At 41.8% G+C, this 26,226-nt stretch overlaps 1 protein-coding gene across 1 annotated transcript in view; it reads right to left on the reverse strand.

Annotated features, from left to right (window-relative positions):
- Positions 1-15,784: 15,784 nt before the first annotated feature.
- UBE2H (ubiquitin conjugating enzyme E2 H) overlaps positions 15,785-26,226 on the reverse strand; it is a 46,932-nt gene continuing 36,490 nt past the window's right edge. Inside the window, exon 7 of the mRNA XM_044279987.1 lies at positions 15,785-16,776. Within this exon, the coding sequence (XP_044135922.1) occupies positions 16,652-16,776 (125 nt within the window). The 3' untranslated portion in view covers positions 15,785-16,651. The remainder of the gene's footprint in view (positions 16,777-26,226) is intronic.

The following is a 26,226-nucleotide window of genomic DNA, read 5'->3' on the forward strand; positions in this document are numbered from 1 at the left end:
GTTCTTTTCCCTATAGCAGACAATAATGTACAGTCTGATCCAATGTGCAATTGTCATCTTGCTTGCCGCATTCCCTTTGTTCTGGCCCAAGTACTGAACCAATAATTGGTCAGTTTTTCTGAAGTCTTTAGTTATCTGTAGATATTTGAGGACACATCTCTACTCATGCTCCAAGCTTGACTGAGAACAAAAAGAGGGAAGAGACACTTCTTGTTGACAATGGAACCTACCTTAGGTAAAAACCCTGGGGAATGTTTTAAGACAATTCTATAATCAATATAGTAAGATATGGTGATATATAGGAGAATGCCTACATTTCCCCTACTCTTCTTGCTATTGTTATGGCCAGAAGAAATGCCGTTTTAAATGATAAAAGCCTAAGTGGAATCTCATTGGTTCAAAGGGAGCTCCCATAAGGATCGAAAGGACCAGAATTAAGTTCCATGGGGGAACAGTAGCTCTAACTGAAGGACGAATTCTATTTGCTCCTTTTAATAAAATCTCCTAATTAAATCTAGATCTGCCAATTTTATCCCCATGAAGGCATTTAAAGAGTAACTAAAAATGTTTTACAATTTTCAATTAAACTGTGTTCTAAAAAGCCCAAAAATCATTTTAGTAATATGCTTTTTATTAATTAATCATGTTGTTTTCCTTCTCAAAAATGGACCTAAAGTCCTGGATTTTACAAATTCTTAAAATCATCATTGAGGTAAGGCACTGGCTTGTCAGCGCTGTACTGGTGTATGGATTTAGTGTTGAATCACTTTTTCTGGTGTATGGATTTAACTGGCTGCTGTGGAGAACGCTGCACAGATCGCTCAGCTCAAGGCTCTCTATGGCACATCAGTACAAGAGCCTTGAGCTGAGAGGAGCAGGCTTAGGCAGGAGCTCGCTCTGCTCAGCTAAATCCTGGCAGATCACATTGTACAGGGGACAGGGTACCAATGTGCTGTGCCAGAATAAAGCCAGGCTGGAGCATCGATCTGTGTAGCGTTCTCCATGGCAGCCAGTTAAATCCGTACACCAGTGACAAACCAGCGCTGTAACAAAATGATGAAGAATTGGTCAAATCCAGGAAGGTCCTTTTTTTTTAGATGGAAAACAGCATAATTAATTAAGTATATTACAAAAAAGATTTTTAGGCTATTTAGAACACTTTAAAAGAAAATTGTAAAAATGGTCTAGTTATTGTTTAATGCTGCAATCTGTACTTTTAGTGTACTCACTCTGAGCCCTTTGTCCAGACCTGCCTGCAAGAAATCAAGTCACTGATGCGGCATCGGTTTTTTGGAGGATCCGTTTTTTTCCCACAGATCCCTTGTAATAAATGCCTATCCCTGTCCACAAATGTGAAAAAAAGTAGGACATGCACTATTTTTTTTGCTGTAGGGAAACAGGGACAACGGCCGCGGAACACAAACGGATGAGCTATCAGCATTTTTTTGCTTACCCATTGAAATGAATGGGTCCCCATCCTATCCGCAAAAAAAAACGGAACAGAGGCCGAGAAAAACAACTGTCGTGTGCATGAGGCCTTTGTTAGAGTTCTGGAGATCAATGCCAAAGGAAGGAAAGTGTGAAGAAGTCATGATTATGAGAATGCATCCGCCTGTAGAGGTTGGTCTAGGTATGATGGGGAAAAGAAGTACTTTACTTTCTTGTTTCCTTTTTAGGCCTATTGCACACTAAAGTGTGCGTCCCGTGGCCGTGCAAATTGCAATGCATAAACACCAACCGTGGGGCAGCCGCAGCGGATCGCTGATCCATTCACTTTAATGGGTCCACAATCCGCCCGTTTTGCAAAAAGATAGGAAATGTATCTTTTTGCGGAACGAAACCCCACGGAAGCACTCCGTAGTGCTTCCGTTCTGTACTTCCGTTCCATATCTCCGGATTTGCAGACCCATTGAAGTGAATGCCCATCCGTAAATGCGGTCCGCAATATGGCCACGGAGCACACACGTTCGTGTGAAAGAGGCCTTACTCAAATAAGTCTATCACTGGGATCCTTCATCTCCTACAAATTTGGTTGAACACGCTCTGATTTAAACTCCAATCTCCTTCTCTTAAGGTCTCTCTGCTGAGGTTGTCGGCTAGGTGATTCTCCTTGTCTTTTACATGGACTGCTGATGAAATGTGACTGCTGTGAAGTTAGGAACTTTACTGCTACTTCTCGTTCCCCCTTGTTTGTTTATGTATGTTACAGTAGTAATATTGTCAGAAAATGTTTTCACATGTCTTGACTGGACTATCTGAGAAAAACCCTTTAGGGCCTGAAATACTGCTGACAGTTCTCTCATGTTTGATGATGCCTGGCGAAGATCTTTCCATTTCCCTTGTGCTACAGAATTTTCCAAATGCGCTCCCCAACCCCGTTTGCTTGCATCCGTTGTTATCACTACTTGTTTGAACCTGCATAATGGCGTTTCAATAAGAAAATCATCCAGATATGGGATTAGGAGACTATTTGACTGATGGAAGGAATCCTGATAATTCCGCCATTATCTTCCTAAAGATTCTCAGGGCTGAGCAGAACCCGAATAGAAGAACCTGAAACTGACAAACTTTTCCTTCCAGAAAAATTGCAATTCTCAGGAAGTTCTGATGTTCTATGTGGATCAGCACATGATAATATGCATCTGTCAGATCTACTGTTACCATAAAAGAATTTCTGTCCCTGAGGAGGTGGAGTATCCTCCAAGTGATGCCATTTGTGGAGGCATGTGGAGCATGTATTTTTCTCATGGGGCCAGTGTCATAATAAGGGTATTGTTTTCAGGGCCGGCGCCACCCATAAGCAGGGTAGGCCACCGCGTAGAGTGCACTCTTGCTGGGGGCGCCACTCTGGCCGCAATAGAAGTCACAGCTCTCTCCGCTCTGACTCTCCTGCACTACTCTACACCGGCCACAGGAGTATACATTTATAAACTGTAATCCGTATCCTGCAGTAACTTGAACTTTAAATCAGCGTTCATCTATTTACTACCTTACATTTTAGCTCCGGTAACAGGCAGTTACTCCCACTAGGCGGTGCAGGCACGTGACGTCAGTGAGTGAGCGCTGCCGCCCACACTGCCTGTTACTGGAGTGTAAGGTAGTAAATAGATGAGCGCTGATTTAAAGTTAAAGTTACTGCAGGATAAGGATTACAGTTTATAAATTTATACCCCTGTGAGCGCGGGGAGGGGTATCTGTGGATGGCACTGTTATGGGAAGGGGGATCTGTGGATGACACTGTCATGAGGTGGATCTGTGGATGACATATAGCATAAGATGCTATATATGGTATGTGTCATCCACAGATCCCCCATAACAGTGACTGGAGCTGAAATGCTGATAAATACACCTAGGCCACCACCAGACAAGGTAAAAACTTACAGTTGTCAATAATGTAGTGTAGGGGTCATGTAATGTTTTGAGGCCAAAATGGCACAGATGACCACCAAGAATATCTAGGATATCTAAAATTAGCTGGTCAAGTAAAATGTTGCACGCAACAATCATTAAATAGGTGGCCGACAAAAAAGTGGTCAAGGGGGGGCGACAAAATTAGCTTTCGCCTAGGGTGGCAAAAATCCTTGCACCAGTCCAGATTGTTTTTTATCAGGATCATGAACCTTACACGGCTGTATGCCTGGTTTAATATGGTTAATCATGTTAAAAGATGCTCTCTAAGGCATCTTGCACACAAACGTATTTTCATTCCGTTTTTATTGCGAACTGCATACGGAACTATTCATTTCAATGGGTCTGCAAAAAAAAAAAAAAAAAAGAGGAAGGTACTCCGTGTGCATTACGTTTCCGTTCCACAAAAAATTAGAACATGTCCTATTATTGTCCACATTACGGACAAGGATAGTACTGTTCTATGAAGGGGCAGGTGTTCCGTTCTACAAAATATGGAATGCACACGGATATTATCCGTATTTTTTGCAGACCGCAAAATACATAGGATCGTGTGCTAGAGGCCAAAGATTTTTTTTTTTTTTTGGTGTGTTTAGCTAACATTTTTAAACAATTTTTTTTTTTTTTGTCTATGCACAATTTTGCAAAGCTTTTTGTAACACATTTTTATTTTGTTTTATAAATTTACCCAAATTCTGTTTGGTTTGGTGAAGGATCTGATATTGATGTAAGGATAGGTAACTATACCTTAGACAACCCCTTTAAGTACAGAAACACTGGGGACAGATTTACTAAGATTTAGATTTGTCACATTTATTACAGTGGTTGGATGCTGGCTGATATATTTGGATTATAAATCTTTAGACTGTCTAAGGGTACTTTCACACTTGGTTGTGAAGATCCGGCAGGCAGTTTTGTCGGTGGAACTGCCTGCCGGATCTGGAAATCCGCGTGCAAATGGATTGCATTTGTAGACGGATCCGGATGCAGATCTGTCTAAGGCTACTTTCACACTAGCGTTCGATCGGATCCGTTCTGAACGGATCCGATCGTAATAATGCAGACGGAGGCTCCGTTCAGAACGGATCCGTCTGCATTATATTAGCTAAAAAAAGCTAAGTGTGAAAATAGCCTCGGACGGATCCGTCCAGACTTTCAATGTAAAGTCAATGGGGGACGGATCCGCTTGAAGATTGAGCCATATTGTGGCATCTTCAAACGGATCCGTCCCCATTGACTTACATTGTAAGTCTGGACGGATCCGCACGGCCAGGCGGACACCCGAACGCTGCAAGCAGCGTTCAGCTGTCCGCCTGTCCGTGCGGAGGCAAGCGGAGCGGAGGCTGAACGCCGCCAGACTGATGCAGTCTGAGCGGATCCGCTCCATTCAGACTGCATCAGGGCTGGACGGCTGCGTTCGGGTCCGCTCGTGAGCTCCTTCAAACGGAGCTCACGAGCGGACCAGCGGACGCTAGTGTGAAAGGAGCCCAACAAATGCATTGAAACACCGGATCAGTCTCTCCGGTGTCATTTGAAGAAACGTATCTGGTATTAATTTTTTTTGCATGTTTAAAAGGTCCAGAGCCGTTTTGCCGGAACACTTGGTGTTAAGGCATTTTAATGGAAAACATGCTGCAGTATTTTCTCTGGCCAAATACTGTAAGAGTGACTGAACTGAAGACATCCATTCAGAATGCATTAGGATAAAACTGATCAGTTTTTTTTCCGGTATTGAGAAGTGTGAAAGTACCCTAATCTGGTTATACCACCTTTTAGTTAGTTTACTGTGTACCAGAAATTTGCACTAAAATTCTGGTATAATTTTGGCACAAATTACAAGATTTATTAAAACCGGGTCATTTTTGTTTAGAGCTCCTTTGAAAAAGAAAGGATCAATAGGATTGGTTGCCATGGGCAACTAAGACAGTTTTTCTATGCACTAGTTTTGACAAATCACACCCACTTGATGAGCAAGGCCCAAAAGTCTTTAAATATCGTGTCTGGCACATTTTCATTAGTTAATAGCTCTTTGCCACAAGATTGGAAGCACACAAGTCTATTAGGCCTCAAGATAGTCATTTCTCTCTTTCACTAAATGTTACAGTACACATCTGAGCACAAAGCATTTTCCTAGCAACAAGAGTAGTAAGTAAATAAATAAATAAATAATAAATAAATAACACACTTCAACTGTTACTAATCCTAAATCCAAGGATGGCATGAGCCAACATCTAGTTATCTCACCATCTGCTTGGCCATGACTAATCTTTGGAAGGAAAACCTCTATGCGTTTGTCAACACTGAATTAGGTTAAAAAAAACAACAACTAAAAGTGTCATAAAAAGACCAATATGGATATTGTTTGAACAACAACCCTGCTCGCGACTCACTATCCATGATGGGGGCATAATCATGGCCGCATTTGTGGCAGTTCAGCCTTAGTGCATCTTGGCACAGGAGCTGGGATGTCATGTGGACTGCCTGTGTCTGAACATGGCAACACAGGCCACACATTAGAAGAGTACTGCGGTCTGCAGCACAGATGGCGGCAGGGGAAACGGGAGTGAGGTGTGTAAATATATACACATATATACATACATACACATATATACACACACACACACACACACACACACAACTCGAAACGTTAGAGATATTTGGCTTGTGGGTGAAATTTCAGGATGAACCTAAAATGCACTCTAACCTTTACAGGTGAACTTAATGTGACCTTCTCTAAACTTTTGTATGCATGTGTCCAACTGTTTAGCGTTTCAGTAGTTTTTGCACAACTTGCTGTTCTGTTCTTCAACATGGAGCTTAATGGCAAAATTCACAACAGGTGTTTGATCCATGAATCGCCCAAATTTCCTGGTTCAATTAGAATTGGTATTTAAAAAATACTCATCATGCTGTTCACATTTTGACATCACGAAGCCAAGTCGACACCACACAATTGATCAACAGTACCTCGCCATTGCAAGGCTTTAAGCAGGATGTTCTCAGACTAAAGTGGCCCCTCAGCTTAGAGCGTCATCAGCAGGTTGCATCAGAGATACAGAGACTGGAAAAGTCACAGAAAGGCATAGAAGTGGTCGTTCTTTGGCCACATTCTACACTGATGACCGCTTCATTGTGAACAATGCCACACAACTCCAGGCATTTTAATGGAGGTGAGAAGCACCCATGTGCCACATCAGACCATTCAAAACCATTTACTTCATCGTGGCCTGCGTGCTAGATGACCTGCAAGGGTACCTGACCACAGGCATCTTGCATGGGCCAGGGAGCATCTACATTGGATGAGGGACCAGTGAGCCTCAGTGCTGTTCACTGATGACAGTTGATTCACACGAGTAGAAATTATGGCCACCAATGATGTTGGAGACGTCAAGGAGACTGCTATGCATCAGCCACTGATGAACCTTTGGTGGTGTTACAGAGTGGGCAGGCAGGTCTAGTCAATACAGAACACCCTACACTTTGTGAATGGTACAGTGACAAGCCCATACTACTTGAATAACATCAGTAATCCAGTCATTGTGCCTCGGCATGAACAACACAGGCCTAATTTCATCTTCATGGACGACAATGTGCCAGGTCATCAAGGTTGCATCATTAGGGAACGGCTGCTGGAGACTGGGGTACCTCAAATGGAGTGGCCTGCACTTTCTCCAGACTTGAATCCCATTGAAGACCTAAGGGATCAGCTGAGTCGCCATTTGGAGGCTTGTAACTCTGTACCCCAGAACCTCAATGATCTAAGGGCTGCCTGTCAAGAAGAGTGGGATGCCATGCCTCAGCAGACAATAAGTCGACTTGTGAACAGCAGATTGCGTTGTCAAGCTGTAATTGATGCTCAAGGCCACATGACAAGTTATTGAGACACTGACATTTTTGTGGGGGTATACCCACCACTGGTGTGGGCTTTTGTTTCAATAAAATGTTTGAGATGAGGAAATCACCATTGCTGCTTCTACTTACATGTCCTACTTTGATGATAAAATATCACTGTACAGTGAACTTTTTAAATTTTCCATAAATTGCACCCAAAAGTCAAATATCCCTTTTTGCTACATAATGTGTGTGTGTGTGTGTGTGTATATAGAGATATATATATATATATATATATATATACACACATGCACACACACACACACACACTACAAGGGAGTTGGGCATTCGAGCTACAAGGGGCACGGCCGGAGGGCATTATGGTTATATTATAACTACTTAGGGGTAACTGTAGGGGCAGTATTAGGCACAATATGTAGGAATTGCTACTAATGGGGGCACTCTTGGGGAGTTTTATCACTATTGGGGACACTATTGCGATTGAGGGCAGTCTGGGAGCACTCTTAAAATGTAGGTACTATCTGGCTGTTATTTCTGAGAGTATAGTGTTTGTGTGGGTGGGGGCGCACACTAGGTACAGTATTGTGAGGAGCAGCAGGATGACAGTGGCCTGTATAAATTTGGGGGCCAATTTTCAGAATCTGTAACAGTCCTCATTTACCATGTGCCGTATAGTAACACTGGTGTCTTCTTACAGTCAAGTCCATAAATATTGGGACATTGACAATTCTAACATTTTTGGCTCTATACACCACCACAATGGATTTGAAATGAAACTAACAAGATGTGCTTTAACTGCAGACACTCAGCTTTAATTTGAGGGTATTTACATCCAAATCAGGCGATGGGTGTAGGAATTACAACAGTTTGCATATGTGCTTCCCACTTGTTAAGGGACCAAAAGTAATGGGACAGAATAATAATCATAAACCAAACTTCACTTTTTAATACCCGGTTGCAAATTCTTTGCAGTCAATTACAGCCTGAAGTCTGGAACGCATAGACATCGCCAGACGCTGGGTTTCATCCCTGGTGATGCTCTGCCAGGCCTCTACTGCAACTGTCTTCAGTTCCTGCTTGTTCTTGGGGCATTTTCCCTTCAGTTTTGTCTTCAGCAAGTGAAATGCATACTCAAATCGGATTCAGTCAAGTGATTGACTTGGCCATTGCATAACATTCCCCTTCTTTCCCTTAAAAAACTCTTTGGTTGCTTTTGCAGTATGCTTTGGGTCATTGTCCATCTGCACTGTGAAGCGCCGTCCAATGAGTTCTGAAGCATTTGGCTGAATATGAGCAGATAATATTGCCCAAACGCTTCAGAATTCATCCTGCTGCTTTTGTCAGCAGTCACATCATCAATAAATACAAGAGAACCAGTTTCATTGGCAGCCATACATGCCCACGCCACGACACTACCACCACCATGCTTCACTGATGAGGTGGTATGCTTAAGATCATGAGCAGTTCCTTTCCTCCATACTCTTCTCATCACTCTGGTACAAATTGATCTTGGTCTCATCTGTCCATAGGATGTTGTTCCAGAACTGTGAAGGCTTTTTTAGATGTCGTTTGGCAAACTCTAATCTGGCCTTCCTGTTTTTGAGGCTCACCAATGGTTTACATCTTGTGGTGAACCCTCTGTATTCACTATGGTGAAGTCTTCTCTTGATTGTAGACTTTGACAGACATACACCTACCTCGTGGAGAGTGTTCTTGATCTGGCCAATTGTTGTGAAGGGTGTTTTCTTCACCAGGGAAAGAATTCTTCGGTCATCCACCACAGTTGTTTTCCGTGGTCTTCCGGGTCTTTTGGTATTGCTGAGATCACTGTTGCGTTCCTTCTTTTTAAGAATGTTCCAAACAGTTGTTTTGGCCACACCTAATGTTTTTGCTCTCTCTCTGATGGGTTTGTTTAGTTTTGTTTTTTCAGCCTAATGATGGCTTCCTTCACTGATAGTGACAGCTCTTTGGATCTAATCTTGAGAGTTGACAGCAACAGATTCCAAATGCAAATAGCACACTCAAATGAACTCTAGACCTTTTATCTGCTCATTGTATTCGGGATAATGAGGGAATAACACACACCTGGCCATGGAACAGCTGAGAAGCCAATTGTCCCATTACTTTTGGTCCCTTAACAAGTGTTTTAATTCCTACACCGTTCAACTGATTTGAATGTAAATACCCTCAAATTAAAGCTGACTGTCTGCAGTTAAAGCACATCTTGTTAGTTTCATTTTAAATTCATTGTGGTGGTGTATAGAGCCAAAAATGTTAGAATTGTGTTACTGTCCCAATATTTATGGACTTGACTGTAAGAAGACACCAGTGTTACTATACGGCACATGGTAGATGAGGACTGTTACAGATTCTGAAAATCAGCCCCCAACAGACCTGCTTTTTATTAGAGAATCAATGGCAACATGATAGACATCCTGGTGTTTTTTCTTTTTTTTTCTTTCCAGGCTTACTTCAATATAAGAAAAGAGCCTTTGGCTTAAAAAAAAAAAAAAAAAAAAAAACACACACACCAGGATGTCTAAGCCAAAGGCTCTTTTCTTATATTGAAGTAAGCCTGGGGGAGGAAAAAAAAAAAAAAAACAAGTACCATTAAACATCCACCCCCAAAACTAGGGCCAGAACAGTACAAGAACTGGGTCACCAACCATACTTTTAAATATAATCACATGCCGACAATAGAAAAATAAAACCCCTTCTACCTCATTAGTAAGGTATACAATATCGGTACCATGCATTATTATAATTTTTCCCTTAAGCTCACAACATGTAACAATTTTCATATGAAATGAACAATGCAAATTTCTTCAGATAACTTAGTAATGTAGAAAGCAAAACAAGTATTTATAAAAACAAACAATTCTGTTTTCACCACAAAGTCAGAGTCAACAACTAGACTGTTCCATGTGCCCGACAGCAAGATATGATTAAAGAGGGGTTGTCTGAGAATTAAAAGTCTTGAGCATGTCCCCAAATGGTGTAAAAGGTAGACCACTGAGGACACAGATTGGCTGCCGCATTTTGTATACGAGCGCTGTATAAACAAGCAGCAACTTGAGAAACAGATTGCCAATGCAGAGAACAGGAGCAATAGGAAGTATACCATAATTATTTTACACCATGCAAGGGCCGAGGCATTGCAAGATTTTTTAGTATTCTCAGACAATGCCTTTAATGTACATGCCATATTTGTAGTAATTAGTGAATGCAAGTCATATTTATATCCACTGGAAGCAATGTTCTCCATTACATTCAGTTTGATAGAAGCTTAAAGAAAGCAGGCAGATTATACAAGACCAGTCCTTTTGCTCTGTAGCTTGTGGCACCTGTGTCCCTGCCGCTGACAATATATTTACAAGTGCTCATGCACACATCCGTAAACATTTTTTGCGGTCCGCAAATTTCAGATCCACAAAACACGGATACCGCCTGTTTGCGTTCCGCATCTTGCGGAATGGGTCTGGTCCATAATAAACCAGTCCTATTCTTGTACGTAATACAGACGACAATAGGACGGCATCCGATTCGATGTGGACTGAAAATAGTGTTGTGCGCATGAGGCCTAAGCATCACAAACTGAGCCTCTGAGAAATGGCAGAACAAAAATATTAAAAAAATGGTTATTTTAATAGAATTTCTTGTGGTATATGAGAAAACCTTGTGTTAGAAGGGAGGCTATTGCCAGCACAAATTCCATGCCTACATCCTGATACAAATCAGTTACTGCATGAGAACAGGGCTTTCACATGCTCTAGAAAAATCCTTATGCACAGCATGCTCATCATTCCCACGGATTCCACGTTGCAAATCTGGGGAATGGTATACTGATCGGATGCTATTAGCAACCTAATACAGCTTCATGTTTCAGCTGGCTATATTAGCTACAAAACACTTGACAGTCCAGCAGCCTTAAAGAGGACCTTTCACCGATTATGACAATGTGAACTAAGTATACAGACATGGAGAGCGGCGCCCGGGGATCTCACTGCACTTACCATTATCCCTGGGCGCCGCTCCGTTCTCCTGCTATGCCCTCCGGTATCTCCGGCCACTAAGTTATAGTAGGCGGAGATTTCAGTCACAAAGTTATCGCAGCGCAGAGCTCACAGCCTGGGAGGTTATTTTCTCCCAGGCTGTGAGCTCTGCAATGCAATTGGCCAGCGCTACAGAAGAACAAGGGCAGACTCCGCCTACCATAACTTTGTGACCGGAGATACCGGAGGGCATAGCAGGAGAACGGAGCAGCGCCCAGGGATAATAGTAAGTGCAGCGAGATCCCCAGGCGCCGCTCTACACGTCTGTATACTTAGTTCAGTGTCATAATCGGTGAAAGGTCCTCTTTAACCATAGATCACATGAATCTACGGTTGTGGCCAAAAGTTTTGAGAATTACATAAATATTGGAAATTGGAAAAGTTGCTGCTTAAGTTTTTATAATAGCAATTTGCATATACTCCAGAATGTTATGAAGAGTGATCAGATGAATTGCATAGTCCTTCTTTGACATGAAAATTAACTTAATCCCCAAAAAAACTTTCCACTGCATTTCATTGCTGTCATTAAAGGACCTGCTGAGATCATTTCAGTAATATTCTTGTTAACTCAGGTGAGAATGTTGACGAGCACAAGGCTGGAGATCATTATGTCAGGCTGATTGGGTTAAAATGGCAGACTTGACCTGTTAAAAGGAGGGTGAGGCTTGAAATCATTGTTCTTCCATTGGTAACCATGGTGACCTGCAAAGAAACGCGTGCAGCCATCATTGCGTTGCATAAAAATGGCTTAACAGGCAAGGATATTGTGGCTACTAAGATTGCACCTCAATCAACAATTTATAGGATCATCAAGAACTTCAAGGAAAGAGGTTCAATTCTTGTTAAGAAGGCTTCAGGGCGTCCAAGAAAGTTCAGCAAGCGCCAGAATCGTCTCCTAAAGAGGATTCAGCTGCGGGATCGGAGTGCCACCAGTGCAGAGCTTGCTCAGGAATGGCAGCAGGCAGGTGTGAGCGCATCTGCACGCACAGTGAGGCAAAGACTTTTGGAAGATGGCCTGGTGTCAAGAAGGGCAGCAAAGAAACCACTTCTCTCAAAAAAACACATCAGGGACAGATCTTCTGCAGAAAATATGGTGAATGGACTGATGAGGACTGGGGCAAAGTCATATTCTCCGATGAAGCCCCTTTCTGATTGTTTGGGGCATCAGGAAAAAGGCTTGTCCGGAGAAGAAAAGGTGAGCGCTACCATCAGTCCTGTGTCATGCCAACAGTAAAGCATCCTGAGACCATTCATGTGTAGGGTTGCTTCTCATCCAAGGGAGTGGGCTCACTCACAATTTTGCCTAAAAACACAGCCATGAATAAAGAATGGTACCAAAACACCCTCCAACAGCAACTTCTTCCAACAATCCAACAACAGTTTGGTGAAGAACAATGCATTTTCCAGCACGGTGGAGCACCGTGCCATAAAGGCAAAAGTGATAACCAAGTGGCTCAGGGACCAAAACGTTGACATTTTGGGTCCATGGCCTGGAAACGCCCCAGATCTTAATCCCATTGAGAAATTGTGGTCAATCCTCAAGAGGCGGGTGGACAAACAAAAACCCACTAATTCTGACAAACTCCAAGAAGGGATTATGAAAGAATGGGTTGCTATCAGTCAGGAATTGGCCCAGAAGTTGATTGAGAGCATGCCCAGTCGAATTGCAGAGGTCCTGAAAAAGAAGGCCAACACTGCAAATACTGACTCTTTGCATAAATGTCATGCAATTGTCGATAAAAGCCTTTGAAACTTATGAAGTGCGTGTAATTATATTTCACTACATCACAGAAACACCTGAAACAAAGATCTATAAGCAGTTTAGCAGCAAACTTTGTGAAAATATTTGTGTCTCTCTCAAAACTTTTGGCCACGACTGTACAGTGATCTACAGGTAGATTTCACTTAGAACTGTGTTACAGCTCTCTACAACAGGCTTTAGGCCTCATTCGGACATCCATAATGTGAGCACATTTTAGAGTCCGTATTACAAATGCCAACCCCAATCACACCACAGGCATCATGAGTATCTGCTGTAAGTTAATGTTAAATGCATACCACCACTCTTCCCAATGTTGGAAGGACACAAGTATACACAATACCGTTGTATAGGATTTCCCTTCACTGGGCTAAGGCTATACACAGACGAGAGAGTTCAGGGCAAGGTCAGAACGGGACCTCACACTGACATACGCAGCAAGTTGCTCGCACTGAATTGCTTGTCCGAGTCTGGCCTAAAAGCTCCAAACCCATCATTTCTATTTTACCAACAATCCAGCTGACAACACACGAGCAAGACACATTTTCCTAGCATCCAAGTTTATACGCAGACAGAAGTTTGGAGAAGATACCCCACTACAAACGCCTCCAGCATTCCTGACACAAATTGATAGTGTGCTTAAAGGGGTTATCAGAGCCCAGGAAGCAATTTTCATATGACCATGCAGGGTTCAGGGGTTAACAAAAAACATGCACCTGACACTGCCACTCTGGTTCAAAGACCAAGCTTCCTTCTCTTCTGGTACCCGCTAGACTGGAAGAGGGACACACCAGCTACATGGACATCACTGAGGCCTGCTGAGGAAATAAACTGGCTGGTAGCAGGGATGTGCATATAGACAGCAGGTCACACTACTGGTCCAGTGGGGACCAGAACTGGAGGAGAACAGTAGAGCCAGCAACAGGCAATATGGCCATATGAAAAGGGGCTCCCCATCTTGGAAAATCCAATTACCCTTCTGTGTCACAGTATTCCTGAGCTGATGATTCCAGAGTAAGAAATATCGCCCCCAAAATAGAAAAGAACGAACAGAAGTTACCCTCTTTCAGCACTAAGAGGTACCATTTTGTGGCCTACAACTTTGAGGTCAAGCTGGTTGCTTCAGGATGCTTTTAGGTTTACAATATCATCGCTTACAGTTGCCACAGGAAAGTGACAAGCTCTTCAGTATGACCCATGCTGTTGCTAATGTTTTTCAATGAAGATAGAGTGACAGCATGCCTCATTTTCTGCCTCGGTTGATAAAGGTATTACAGTTTCTGCAATCAAAAATTATTCTTTGTATAATGAAAAGTTATACAATTTTCTAATGTACCTTCTGTATCAATTCCTCAGTTATCAAGATCTCTGCTTGCTTCACTGTGATGGGCACTCATGTGCTTAGCTTACTCAGCGACACAGGGGACATGCATATTCTGTAAAAAGCCATGCACTTGTGTGTCCTTTAGATGTTGATACTAGGAGGAACTTTTATGCTCCACTGTTTAGCGATTTCTGTGTCGAGGCCCCGAAAGGAACTTCCAATGCAGATATGAACAAAGTCTTTAGCTGTTAATGAGCAGAACCCTGAATATGCCCATGCCATGAATGATTTTAGCTATAATTTGAGCCCAGTCTGCACCATGAATCTCTTGCCAAACACCCACCCAGTTAAAAAAGCAAAAGGATAAAAAAATAAAAAAATTCTTGCATAAATCAGAGGTTTTTTTTTAATGCCACAACTGTGGTGCAAATGTAATCAGGCTAGGGCTACATGATGAAAGTTGTTGCACAAGTCAATGGTGTCGCTCTGCATCATGCTGCAAGTTGGATTTCTGTGCGACTATTGCAGCGCGACACCATTGACTATCATTACCAAAATGTTACGTGACATTTCACATCTGTGTAGTTTTACCCTATTGTGCAACAAATGTCGTCATATAGACATACCCAAAATGTCTCCCAAAGTGTTCAACTGCACCTCTTCAGAATTTCAAGTCATGTGTGGAGATTGTTGGTGAAAGTCTATTAAGGCTGGGGCTACACAGAATCCTTTAGTAGCACTGCTGAATTACTTTGGAGTAGCATAGATCACTCAATATCACTTAAAGGGCATCTGTCAGCAGATTTGTTTCTATGACACTCGCTGACCTGTTACATGTGCACTTGGCAGCTGAAAATATCGGTGTTGGTCCCATGTTCATATGTGCCCGCATTGCTGAGAAAAATGAAGTTTTAATACATGCAGATGAACCTCTAGGAGCAACAGTGACCTCAGAAGGTAGTGAAACGTGAGCCAAGAAGCTTACAAAGTGACCAGGACTGAGCTGCATCTTTACTGTATATGTGGCAATCATAGCTTTTCATGAACTAAGGAGACATCTGCAGCAAAAATGGTCTGAGTTTTAAGAGCACTTTGTACTTTCACAGGAGACCGGACTTATATCTTCCTAGTGACAGCGATAGAGAACAGACAGCTGTAAAGCAGCCCATGTATAAAATCCTAGGTGAAAAACTAGTATAGTTGGAAAAATGTCATGTATTTAGATATTTTAGCATACATTTCTTAATTGAGGGCTTAACTGAATGCTAGACCTTGAAATTGAACCCTTCTGAATAATGAGTAGATCTTAAATGGACACGACTGTAAAAACATCCTGTTGTGATACCATCACCACCGTGAGCTGAAAAACCGGGAATAATATCACACATATTTGAAGTTGTCTCTATATTTGAAAGTAAATTAGGTCATACAATTCACCACCCTCTTTTCTCTAAAGGGAAACAACAGCAATGGGTCACTTCACCACTGGTTCCGCACACCCCCAACCCCATCTCCAAATGAATCAACTCCTACAAGATGGAACACATCACCATATTATCAAATGAAACATTGTCATACTCTCAGCCCTCTTGGCTTTAAAGAAGGGTGATAAATCAACATTAAAAATGAAAAAACTGTAATTAAAAACGGACAACAGGCATGTATGAAACCCATTCATAGGGGCCATTTTAAGTTTTTTTTTTTTTAAACTAAATTTGTATTAAAACAAAAAAAGGGGTTGGGAAGGGACAAGAGCAACACCAACTAGTGCCCCAAAAAGCACACATTCCATGGAAGTTTGTTTTCCTCGTGCACAGTTTGCCTCAATGTACACCATATGGGTTTAGAGAACGTACTACTCCAGCAGAGTCCGAGGCATGATCCACTTGGCAGGGTGTTGGTAAAGAGGACAATACTACTTGAAAACTATGTATCACAGCAGTCAGAATTGTTATCTGTGGTCTTTTTCCTCAGTTCAAGTAGCGTACAACGTTGGACTGCTGAACTCATGCACACAGCTACCAAAATGGAATGTGGGGGGGAAGGGGGGGCATACGCTATGAACATTGGGTTGCAAAATGATCAGGAAAATCAAGACCTAAAGGGTGATGATATATCAATGCTATTATTCATAAAAACCTTGTTTAGTAATAAAAAAATTGCTTTGTTTAAATATGAATATTATAGTCTGCTTTTCTGGGTTAGGAAATAAGTCTTTGTATTTGTTTTTCGCTTCCGAAAAGCAGATTGTATCTACTACAACTCCATGTCCTGGGCTTCATCTTCCGAGAAGTCAGACATTGAGCTTTCAGATGAGCTATCTCCTGTGCGCTCTTCTTGTTCTTTAAGCGCCTCTTCTGTTGCATATTTCTGGATGTACTCTAGACAAGGGGGAAAAAAAAAAGACAGGTTATATCTGGAGCTCACTTGCATTATAAAAAAAGTTTTAAAGTTTTTATAATTTCAATAAAAACACATCAAAAGGGTAAGGAAGGAACTTGTCACAAATTATGTGAATCCCAATTAGAATACGAGAGGAATGCAGTGCAAAGAAACCCCCTCACAACCATAAGCTCTATATTTGGAGAGAAATGAAGACATGTAGGTAGATCTCTGCTGCTTGGGAGAGTCAAAATTGATGGCAGGATAAATTCAACATCTTACCAGAAAATAATGAAGGAGAATTTGCATTCATTAGCCAGGACACTGCACATGGGCCCCACTTGGACTTTCCAACATGACAAATGATCCAACAAACACAAGTCTAAGCAGACTAGACAGTGGCTGTAGCAGAAGTAAAGGTTGTACACTGGCCCTGACCCCAGCCTCACTGAGCCACTCTGGAGAAAACTAAAACATGCAGTTAAGGCCGTATATAGATCATACCAGTGTACGGCGGCAGCAGGGAGCGCACAGCGTCATAGCAACCAATGACACCGTGCGCTCCTGCTCTCAGCAGGAATCCAGCCCGTGTTACCACGGACCGCTCACGGCCGTCAAACACGGCCGTGTGGATGAGCCCTAATGCTATCAAACAATGTCTAGTATTTAAAGGTTTTCTCCCAAAAGGAATGGACAGCTTGAGCATATGAGAAAATAGGTTTAATTACTTTAAATAGCAGACACCCAGGGGTAATGTATGCAGCCAACGAAAATGTTGATCACACATATTTAACCCCATAGACTGGGAGTGCGTGCTCCCAGCCATGCACCGGTATCCCCTAGTGAGGATCAGGGGAGCTAAAGGGCGAGTGCGGAACCCTAGCTCCACCCCCCCCCCCCCCCCCCCTCCCACTACACTTTATGCAACCATAAATGAAGCCATTAGGGAAAAAAACTTCCAGGGAAAAATAAAATAAAAATTAAGAATGAAAATGCAAAAATGGAAAAAAGCCTGGTCCTGAAAGGGTTAAGAACTAAGGGTATGGGGAGAATTTATCAATCCGAACACTTCTGGCTTCAAATATAGGGTACTGTGACTTTTTGGCCCTAATTTTACACCACTCACTCCAGTTTTGAAAACTGTGTGGGCAAGTGGGGTTGTTCAACCTGTCAAGCTGATTAACCTCTTAAGGACCCTGGGATTTTCCATTTTTGCATTTGTTTTTCACTCCCCGCCTTCCCACAGTCCAAACGTTTTAATATTTTTCCATTCACATAGCCTTATGAGGGCTTATTTTTTGCGGGACAAGTTGTACTTTCTAACTTTACGGTTGCATGCCATGTAGTAGGAAGCAGGAAAAAAAAAAATCCAAGTGGGGTAGAATTGGGAAAAAAAAATGCAATTCTGATAAAGGATAATTTTTTTTTTACACTGTACACTATGCGGTAAAATTGATCTGTTATCTTCATTCTCCAGGTCAGTACAGTTACAATGATACCACACTTGTATAATTTTTCTCTCTTGCGCTTTAATACTGAAAAAAAATAATATGTAAACCTTTGAGGGGAAAATAATATTATATATATATATATATATATATATATATATATATATATATATAATATATATATTTTTTTTTTATAACCATATTCTGACTCCTATAACTTTTTTTGTAGTTATGTCTACGGAGGTGTGTGAGGGCTCATTTTTTGCGGGACGATTGTTCTTTTCAGTGATACCAATTTGAAGTGTGTGCGACTTTTTGATCACTTTTTATAAATTATTGGGTAGTTGAGGTGACAAAAAAAAAAATGTCAAATTGGCTGTTTAAATTTTTTTTTTACCGCTACGCCATTTGCCATTAATATTGTTATATTTTAATAGTATGGGCATTTTCGCATGCGGTGATGCTCATGATGTTTATTTTTTTATTGTTTAAATATTTTTATTTTGCAAAAACTTTTTTTAGGTGACAATAATTGGCAATCATTAGATTGCCTATTGTGTTCATTGATGTCTATATAGACACCATTGAACAATTCATTTGCACTATACACATACAATGCTGCCACCTAGTGGCCTGTATTGGTGTAGTCATATAATAGAAAAAGTTGTTTCAAATCATATATCGTTCTAGTGGACTGGATGTCTGACAGTAGTAAGCCTAAATGCCATTCTTATCTATATTTATAACATGATCCTAGATTTAGGTCAGGGGTTATTTTTTTACAAAATTAGAAGAAAATGTAATATTTGATTTGTAATTACACCAACTCTTACATAGAACGCTAGGGTCCGCTGGTGGTGGTAATGAGTAAGAAACAGTATTGAAATAAAAATACAGATGAGGTCAGTGGTCACATGAAAATTCAGGTCAAGCCCCCTTCCAGGGGGAGATAAATATAGAAGCCAGAAAAGGGGAACATCACATGAGATTGCATCCTCACTTCAGATCGATCCATCCATCAGATCAATCCAGGAAAGCCACAACCTTGAACATTGACGCTGATTTCTTCCAGACAGATTCTGTGGCATAGTATACATTTTTGACTGTATATTAGGCAACTGATTATAATATATATTTTATTTATTTATTTAAATAGACCATATTGTTCGTTGTAGGGTCTGGATTGATTAGAGATAATTGTACCTGCAGCATCAATGGTGTATTTTCAATCTAGGGAGATTAATCTATATAATTGATATATATACACAATTGTGTGATCTCCAGAGAACTGATTGTAGTTCTAGTCAGATGGTCTAATTGAATTGATATATATTATATAACATAGTGAAAGCCTAACTTTGAAACTGGAAAATCTGTTCGCTGTGAGAAATTAAGTGTCAATCTCAAGTTTTCTTTTGTGTTAGTTATTACCAAGATACCAGTTTGATTATTGATTATATCTATACCCTATAGGTTATTTTGTCTTGATTGCATATTATTGATTATTCTTTAATTGCCACCAATTCTATCTCCACTGAAATATTAATATATTTTGTATACAACCGTCTTCCTTTTGTCATCAACTTAGCACAAATCACAAGCTCTTGTCTTTTTATTTGTGGAAAACAAGTTGGAACCTCCCCCATTATAGATCCTAACTTGTTTACATAAATAAAACTGCTTATCAGAGCAGTATAAATATTCTGACATGCTTTCCGCTTTAGTGTCTGTTCTGCAAAAAGATATAATATGTTATATACTTGTTCGTAAAATGTGGACCGACTCCGCAAAAAATACAGATACAACATGAACAGTATCCATATTTTGTGGATCTGCAATTTCCATGGTCATGTGCCTAGGTTTCTAGATGGCGGCTAGCACATTCGCAATACCCAGTCCCCATAGCTCTGTGTGCTTTTATTGTGTAAAAAAAACAAAAAAAAAAAAAAAAACAACGATTTAATACATATGCAAATTAACCTGAGATGAGTCAGGGACAGGACCCCTGCACAAAGCCTTACCTTACCAGACCATTATATCAGGGCTCTGCGACTGCACGGGGACTTAGGATGTGGCTGGGGTGCCTCTCTCAGTGCGCCTGCGTGTGTACTTAAAAGGAGGAAAAAAAAAAAAAGAGTACACACGCAGGCGCACTAAGAGGCGCCCCAGCCACATTCTAAGTCCCCGCGCAGTCGCAGAGCCCTGATATAATGGTCTGGTAAGGCAAGGTAAGGCTTGGTGCAGGGGGCGAAGAATACAGCACATGTGGCATCATTGCAATACTACTGACCCAGAGAATTAAGGGAACAGGTTAGTTTTATCACATAGGGAACGCTGTTGAGACAGAACCTGCAAAACTGTGGCGAAATTGCATTTTTCTCCCAGTTCCAGCCCATTTGGATCCCCCCCACTATATCATGTGCAATATTAAGCGGCTATGTGAATAGAAAGAAAAAAAAATAAAGTTATGGCTCTAGGAAGGCAGGGAGGAAAAAAACGAAGACGCAAAAACAAAATTCTCTGGGACTCTAGGGGGTTTAAGGCTATACAAATGTTTGAATGGAAGCATTTTATTATTTTATTTATTGCTACAGTTTGTTTAATGATCATGCCATTCAGTGTATACAGCTCCCATACAGAATTGCATGCACTAGGTTAATACAACTGCAGCTACATATTAACAGACTACAAACCAACCTGTGTGTGATATGACACTTCTTACTTCCCTACATCTGAGCACTGTGGTCAGTGCAGGTTAGTGCTAGTGAGGGTGCTGCCACGCAGAGTTCTGTGTTTTTAGGAGCTTGTGGCCAAACAGCATAAGTTTCTTAATTATTCCCCCCCCCCCCCCCGTGTTTTTTATAAAGGAAATGGATAAAAAAATTGGTTAAAAAAACTCCATACAAAAATGCAACACACGTCTATAGGTCAAAATGCCAGAAAACAAGGGGGGGCGGGGGGGAGATGTCAAAACATGCTACAATTTAAAAAACAGCATTGAAAAAAAAATGCATTTAAAAAGTTCACCGTTTTCAGAAAGCCTTAATATGTTAACCGACATGAAATTTAACAGCAGAGGTCATACTCCCACTGATCTATACAACGTGTGGAGAGAAATGCACGCTAGGCTTGTTCTCTCCCCTTGCTGCCGGATGCGAGATGGACTTAATAGAAAGTTTATGAGCCCGTTGTGCTTTCGTCTGGTGCTCTAAGCATTGCACGTCAAAGCACCGAGAGAAGGGAGGGAAAGGGCAGGCATGCTATATAAGGGCCAAGCTCTGAACATGCTGCTGCATAAGCATGCACATCAAATAAGAGGCTTTGAAGATATAAGCAGCCACCAACACAAGGCTAAAATGTGGACACTGGCCATGTGCATCCTGCACTGTCCGTGGGCCTCAGTCAAAATGTCTACCCTTGTCTGCAAAATGGACAAGAGGACAAGTTCTATCATTTGCGGCACAGCCACACAGATGCTGTCAGCACATGGATGATCTCCATGTGCTGTCAGCATTTTTTTTGAGCCCCCTAGAACTGAATCAGTCTGCGAGTTCTCTTCAGAAAAAATTAAATAAAATGCAGAGCAGATGTGGACTGAAAATACAGTTGTGTGAATGAGGCCTAAACTGAACCTCCCAAAGTGCATAGATGAAGTATTTTTTTTATGCAAATTGGATATAGATACTTGGGTAAGGGTGTGTTCGCACCACGTTATGTATACATTAGAAAAAAAAATACAAAAATGCAGCACACCACGTTCTTGTTTCCTGCACAGTCCGGTAAAAAAAATAAATTTTTTTTTTTTACTGGGTTCACATCACGTTTTTTCCTATCCGTTTAACCACTTCAGCCCCGCTAGCTGAAACCCCCTTCATGACCAGAGCACTTTTTACACTTCGGCACTACACTACTTTCACCGTTTATCGCTCGGTCATGCAACTTACCACCCAAATGAATTTTACCTCCTTTTCTTCTCACTAATAGAGCTTTCATTTGGTGGTATTTTATTGCTGCTGACATTTTTCCTTTTTTTGTTATTAATCAAAATGTAACGATTTTTTTGCAAAAAAATGACATTTTTCACTTTAAGCTGTAAAATTTTGCAAAAAAAAAACGACATCCATATATAAATTTTTCGCCAAAGTTATTGTTCTACATGTCTTTGATAAAAAAAAAATGTTTGGGCAAAAAAAAAATGGTTTGGGTAAAAGTTATAGCGTTTACACACTATGGTACAAAAATGTGAATTTCCGCTTTTTGAAACGGCTCTGATTTTCTGAGCACCTGTCATGATTCCTGAGGATCTACAATGCCCAAACAGTAGAAAAACCCCACAAATGACCCCATTTCGGAAAGTAGACACCCTAAGGTATTCGCTGATGGGCATAGTGAGTTCATAGAACTTTTTATTTTTTGTCACAAGTTAGCGGAAAATGATGATGATTTTGTCTTTTTTTTTTCTTACAAAGTTCCATATTCCACTAACTTGCGACAAAAAATAAAAAAATTCTAGGAACTCGCCATGCCCCTTACGGAATACCTTGGGGTGTCTTCTTTTCAAAATGGGGTCACTTGTGGCGTAGTTATACTGCCCTGGCAATTTAGGGGCCCATATGTGTGAGAAGAACTTTGCAATCAAAATGTGTAAAAAATGACCGGTGAAATCCGAAAGGTGCACTTTGGAATATGTGCCCCTTTGCCAACCTTGGCAGCAAAAAAGTGTCACACATCTGGTATCGCCGTACTCAGGAGAAGTTGGGGAATGTGTTTTGGGGTGTCATTTTACATTTACCCATGCTGGGTGAGATAAATATCTTGGCAAAAGACAACTTTGCCCATTTTTTTTATACAAAGTTGGCATTTGACCAAGATATTTTTCTCATCCAGCATGGGTATATGTAAAATGACACCCCAAAACACATTCCCCAACTTCTCCTGAGTACGGCGATACCAGATGTGTGACACTTTTTTGCTGCCAAGGTGGGCAAAGGGGCACATATTCCAAAGTGCACCTTTCGGATTTTGCAGGCCATTTTTTACACATTTTGATTGCAAGGTACTTCTCACACATTTGGGCCCCTAAATTGCCAGGGCAGTATAACTACGCCACAAGTGACCCCATTTTGGAAAGAAGACACCCCAAGGTATTCCGTGAGGGGCACTGCGAGTTCCTAGAATTTTTTTTTTTTTGTCACAAGTTAGCGGAAAATTACGATTTATTTTTTTTCTCTTTTTTCCTTACAAAGTCTCATATTCCACTAACTTGCGACAAAAAATAAAAAATTCTAGGAACTCGCCATGCGGATGTCTGAATGGAGCCTTACAGGGGGGTGATCAATGACAGAGGGGTGATCAATGACAGGGAAGTGATCAGGAAGTCTATATGCGTGATCACCCACTTGTCATTGATCACCCCCCTGTAAGGCTCCATTCAGACGTCCGTATGCGTTTTGCGGATCCGATCCATGTATCAGTGGATCCGTAAAAATCATGCGGATGTCTGAATGGAGCCTTACAGGAGGGTGATCAATGACAGAGGGGTGATCAATGACAGGGAAGTGATCAGGAAGTCTATATGCGTGATCACCCACTTGTCATTGATCACCCCCCTGTAAGGCTCCATTCAGACGTCCGTATGCGTTTTGCGGATCCGATCCATGTATCCGTGGATCCGTAAAAATCATACGGACGTCTGAACGGAGCCTGACAGGGGGGTGATCAATGACAGGGGGGTGATCAGGGAGTTTATATGGGGTGATCATGGGTGATCAGGGGTTTATAAGGGGTTAATAAGTGACGGGGGGGGGGGGGGGGGTTTAGTGTAGTGTGGTGTTTGGTTCGACTGTACTGAGCTACCTGAGTCCTCTGGTGGTCGATCCTAACAAAAAGGGACCACCAGAGGACCAGGTAGCAGGTATATTAGACGCTGTTATCAAAACAGCGTCTAATATACCTGTTAGGGGTTAAAAAAATCTGATCTCCAGCCTGCCAGCGAACGATCGCCGCTGGCAGGCTGGAGATCCACTCGCTTACCTTCCGTTCCTGTGAGCGCGCGCGCCTGTGTGCGCGCGTTCACAGGAAATCTCGCGTCTCGCGAGATGACGCATATATGCGTGACTGTGCGCAGGGCTGCCACCTCCGGAACGCACATCTGCGTTAGGCGGTCCGGAGGTGGTTAACATACACAAACCTCAGACTGATCATCTGTTCATCATAAAAAAAAAAAAAAAAGAACACTTTTTACTGGAAGTGGCGCCCACCATACCAACCCATCAGCAACCAAGATGATTGTACGCATTAGGTTAACTGCTTAAACTGTCCAACCAGTTTAACCATTTTGATGCCAGTTACAATTTACCAGAGGTTCTAAAAGGGTTAAACGGCCAGGATCAAAACAGTGCAGCAGTTGAAGTGGAAGCCAAGCTGTATATTTCAGCTGGTTCTCAAGTAAGATGACAGCACTTTGGCTAAACCACCCTTCCTATTGGGTTGTCACGATACCATAAAAAAGTATTCCGATACTAGATAACATGCGAAAAAAAAATGTATACAAAAAAAGCTGCATACATTCCACATTTTAGGGAACGTCCAGCCCATAATCGAACAGTCCTATCCTATTTTTTGTGGTAACAAGGTGACAAAAAAAAAAAAAAAAAAAGTGAATCAGTTTATTTTTTTCTGTTACAGCGTTCACCGCATAGGATATTTTTTTTAATATTTAAAAGTTTGGACTTTTCAGACGTGGCAATGTAATATGTTTAGCTCTATTAGGGTGAATAGAACTTTACACGGTCCCTGCTGCCCTGTGCATAGTACACACAGCAGCAGGGAGCCCTACCATGGCAACCGATCGGAGCCCAGTGACTTCACTGCTGGGGTTCCAATCACAACTGCCACTACACCACCAATGAAGAGGGCGGAGGGGACCCTGTGGCCGCTGCCACCAATGATTATAATATTGGGGGAGTTGGGAAGGTAGCACTGCACCACCAACGAAGAAGGCGGAGGGGACCCTGTGGCCGCTGCCACCAATGATTATAATATTGGGGGAGTTGGGGAGTCAGCACTGCACCACCAATGTTTTTAATACTGGGGGGGGGGCGCACACTGCGCCACCAGTGAAGATAACGTTTAATACAGATACAGGGGGGCGGGTGCCAGAAGCAGAATCATATAGCCGGCACCCGAACTCTATGACAGGGAGCTGTGATTGGCAGCAGTTACCCCTCAGTTGCAGCATCTGTGGGGTTAACTGCCGCTGATTGCAGCTCCCTGTCAGAGGTCGGGTGCCAGCTATGCGATTCTGCTGCCAGTACGAAAGTATCGATAATTCAATACCCGGTGCAACCCTACTTCCTACTACGCTATAGAATAGCACAGGATTGGATGGTGTTCTAAAGATGAAATGAGCTTGTCCCACCTAAGAATTGTGAAGAACAGAAGATTTCTAGGTCAAATACAGAAAGAGATGTAGGATCACTGGCCCAAGTAAAGGCTCATATGTTCCCAAATTCAGAGAACCATAATGTTTTTATTTTTGGTACAGTACAACGTCAAGTTGCACAAAGCTGTAATATGCCTCCCACAGAACTCTTTGGGACTCTACGGTATCTCCATGTATCTTCTGAATCCATCAGAAAAAAATAAAAAATAAAAGTGGCTAACTCGCCATATGCCCAATTACAGGGGTTCTCCCCAAACAGTATTACAGATCCTAAAATGAATTCAGATACCATACTCAAACCAGAACTTCATTTACCAACTGTTCCTCGATTCTGGGTTGCATCTTTTACAGCTTCGCTGGCCATCATTTTGAGCCTTGATGCTTCTCAGCAGGCTGGTTACTGTGGTGAGAGATGCAATGTGGGTGGCAAATATCTCCACCGCGACCCCTATAGCAATGCCGCTGCATATTTTGAACCAAATGGTGTGCTTTTCGTGAGTTTTGAACTAATGGAGGTCTGTGGATGGCGGACTGTTATGGAGGGGGGGGAAATCTGT

The sequence above is a fragment of the Bufo gargarizans genome, chromosome 2 (assembly GCF_014858855.1).
Source record: "Bufo gargarizans isolate SCDJY-AF-19 chromosome 2, ASM1485885v1, whole genome shotgun sequence".
In the NCBI taxonomy this organism is placed as follows: domain Eukaryota; kingdom Metazoa; phylum Chordata; class Amphibia; order Anura; family Bufonidae; genus Bufo; species Bufo gargarizans.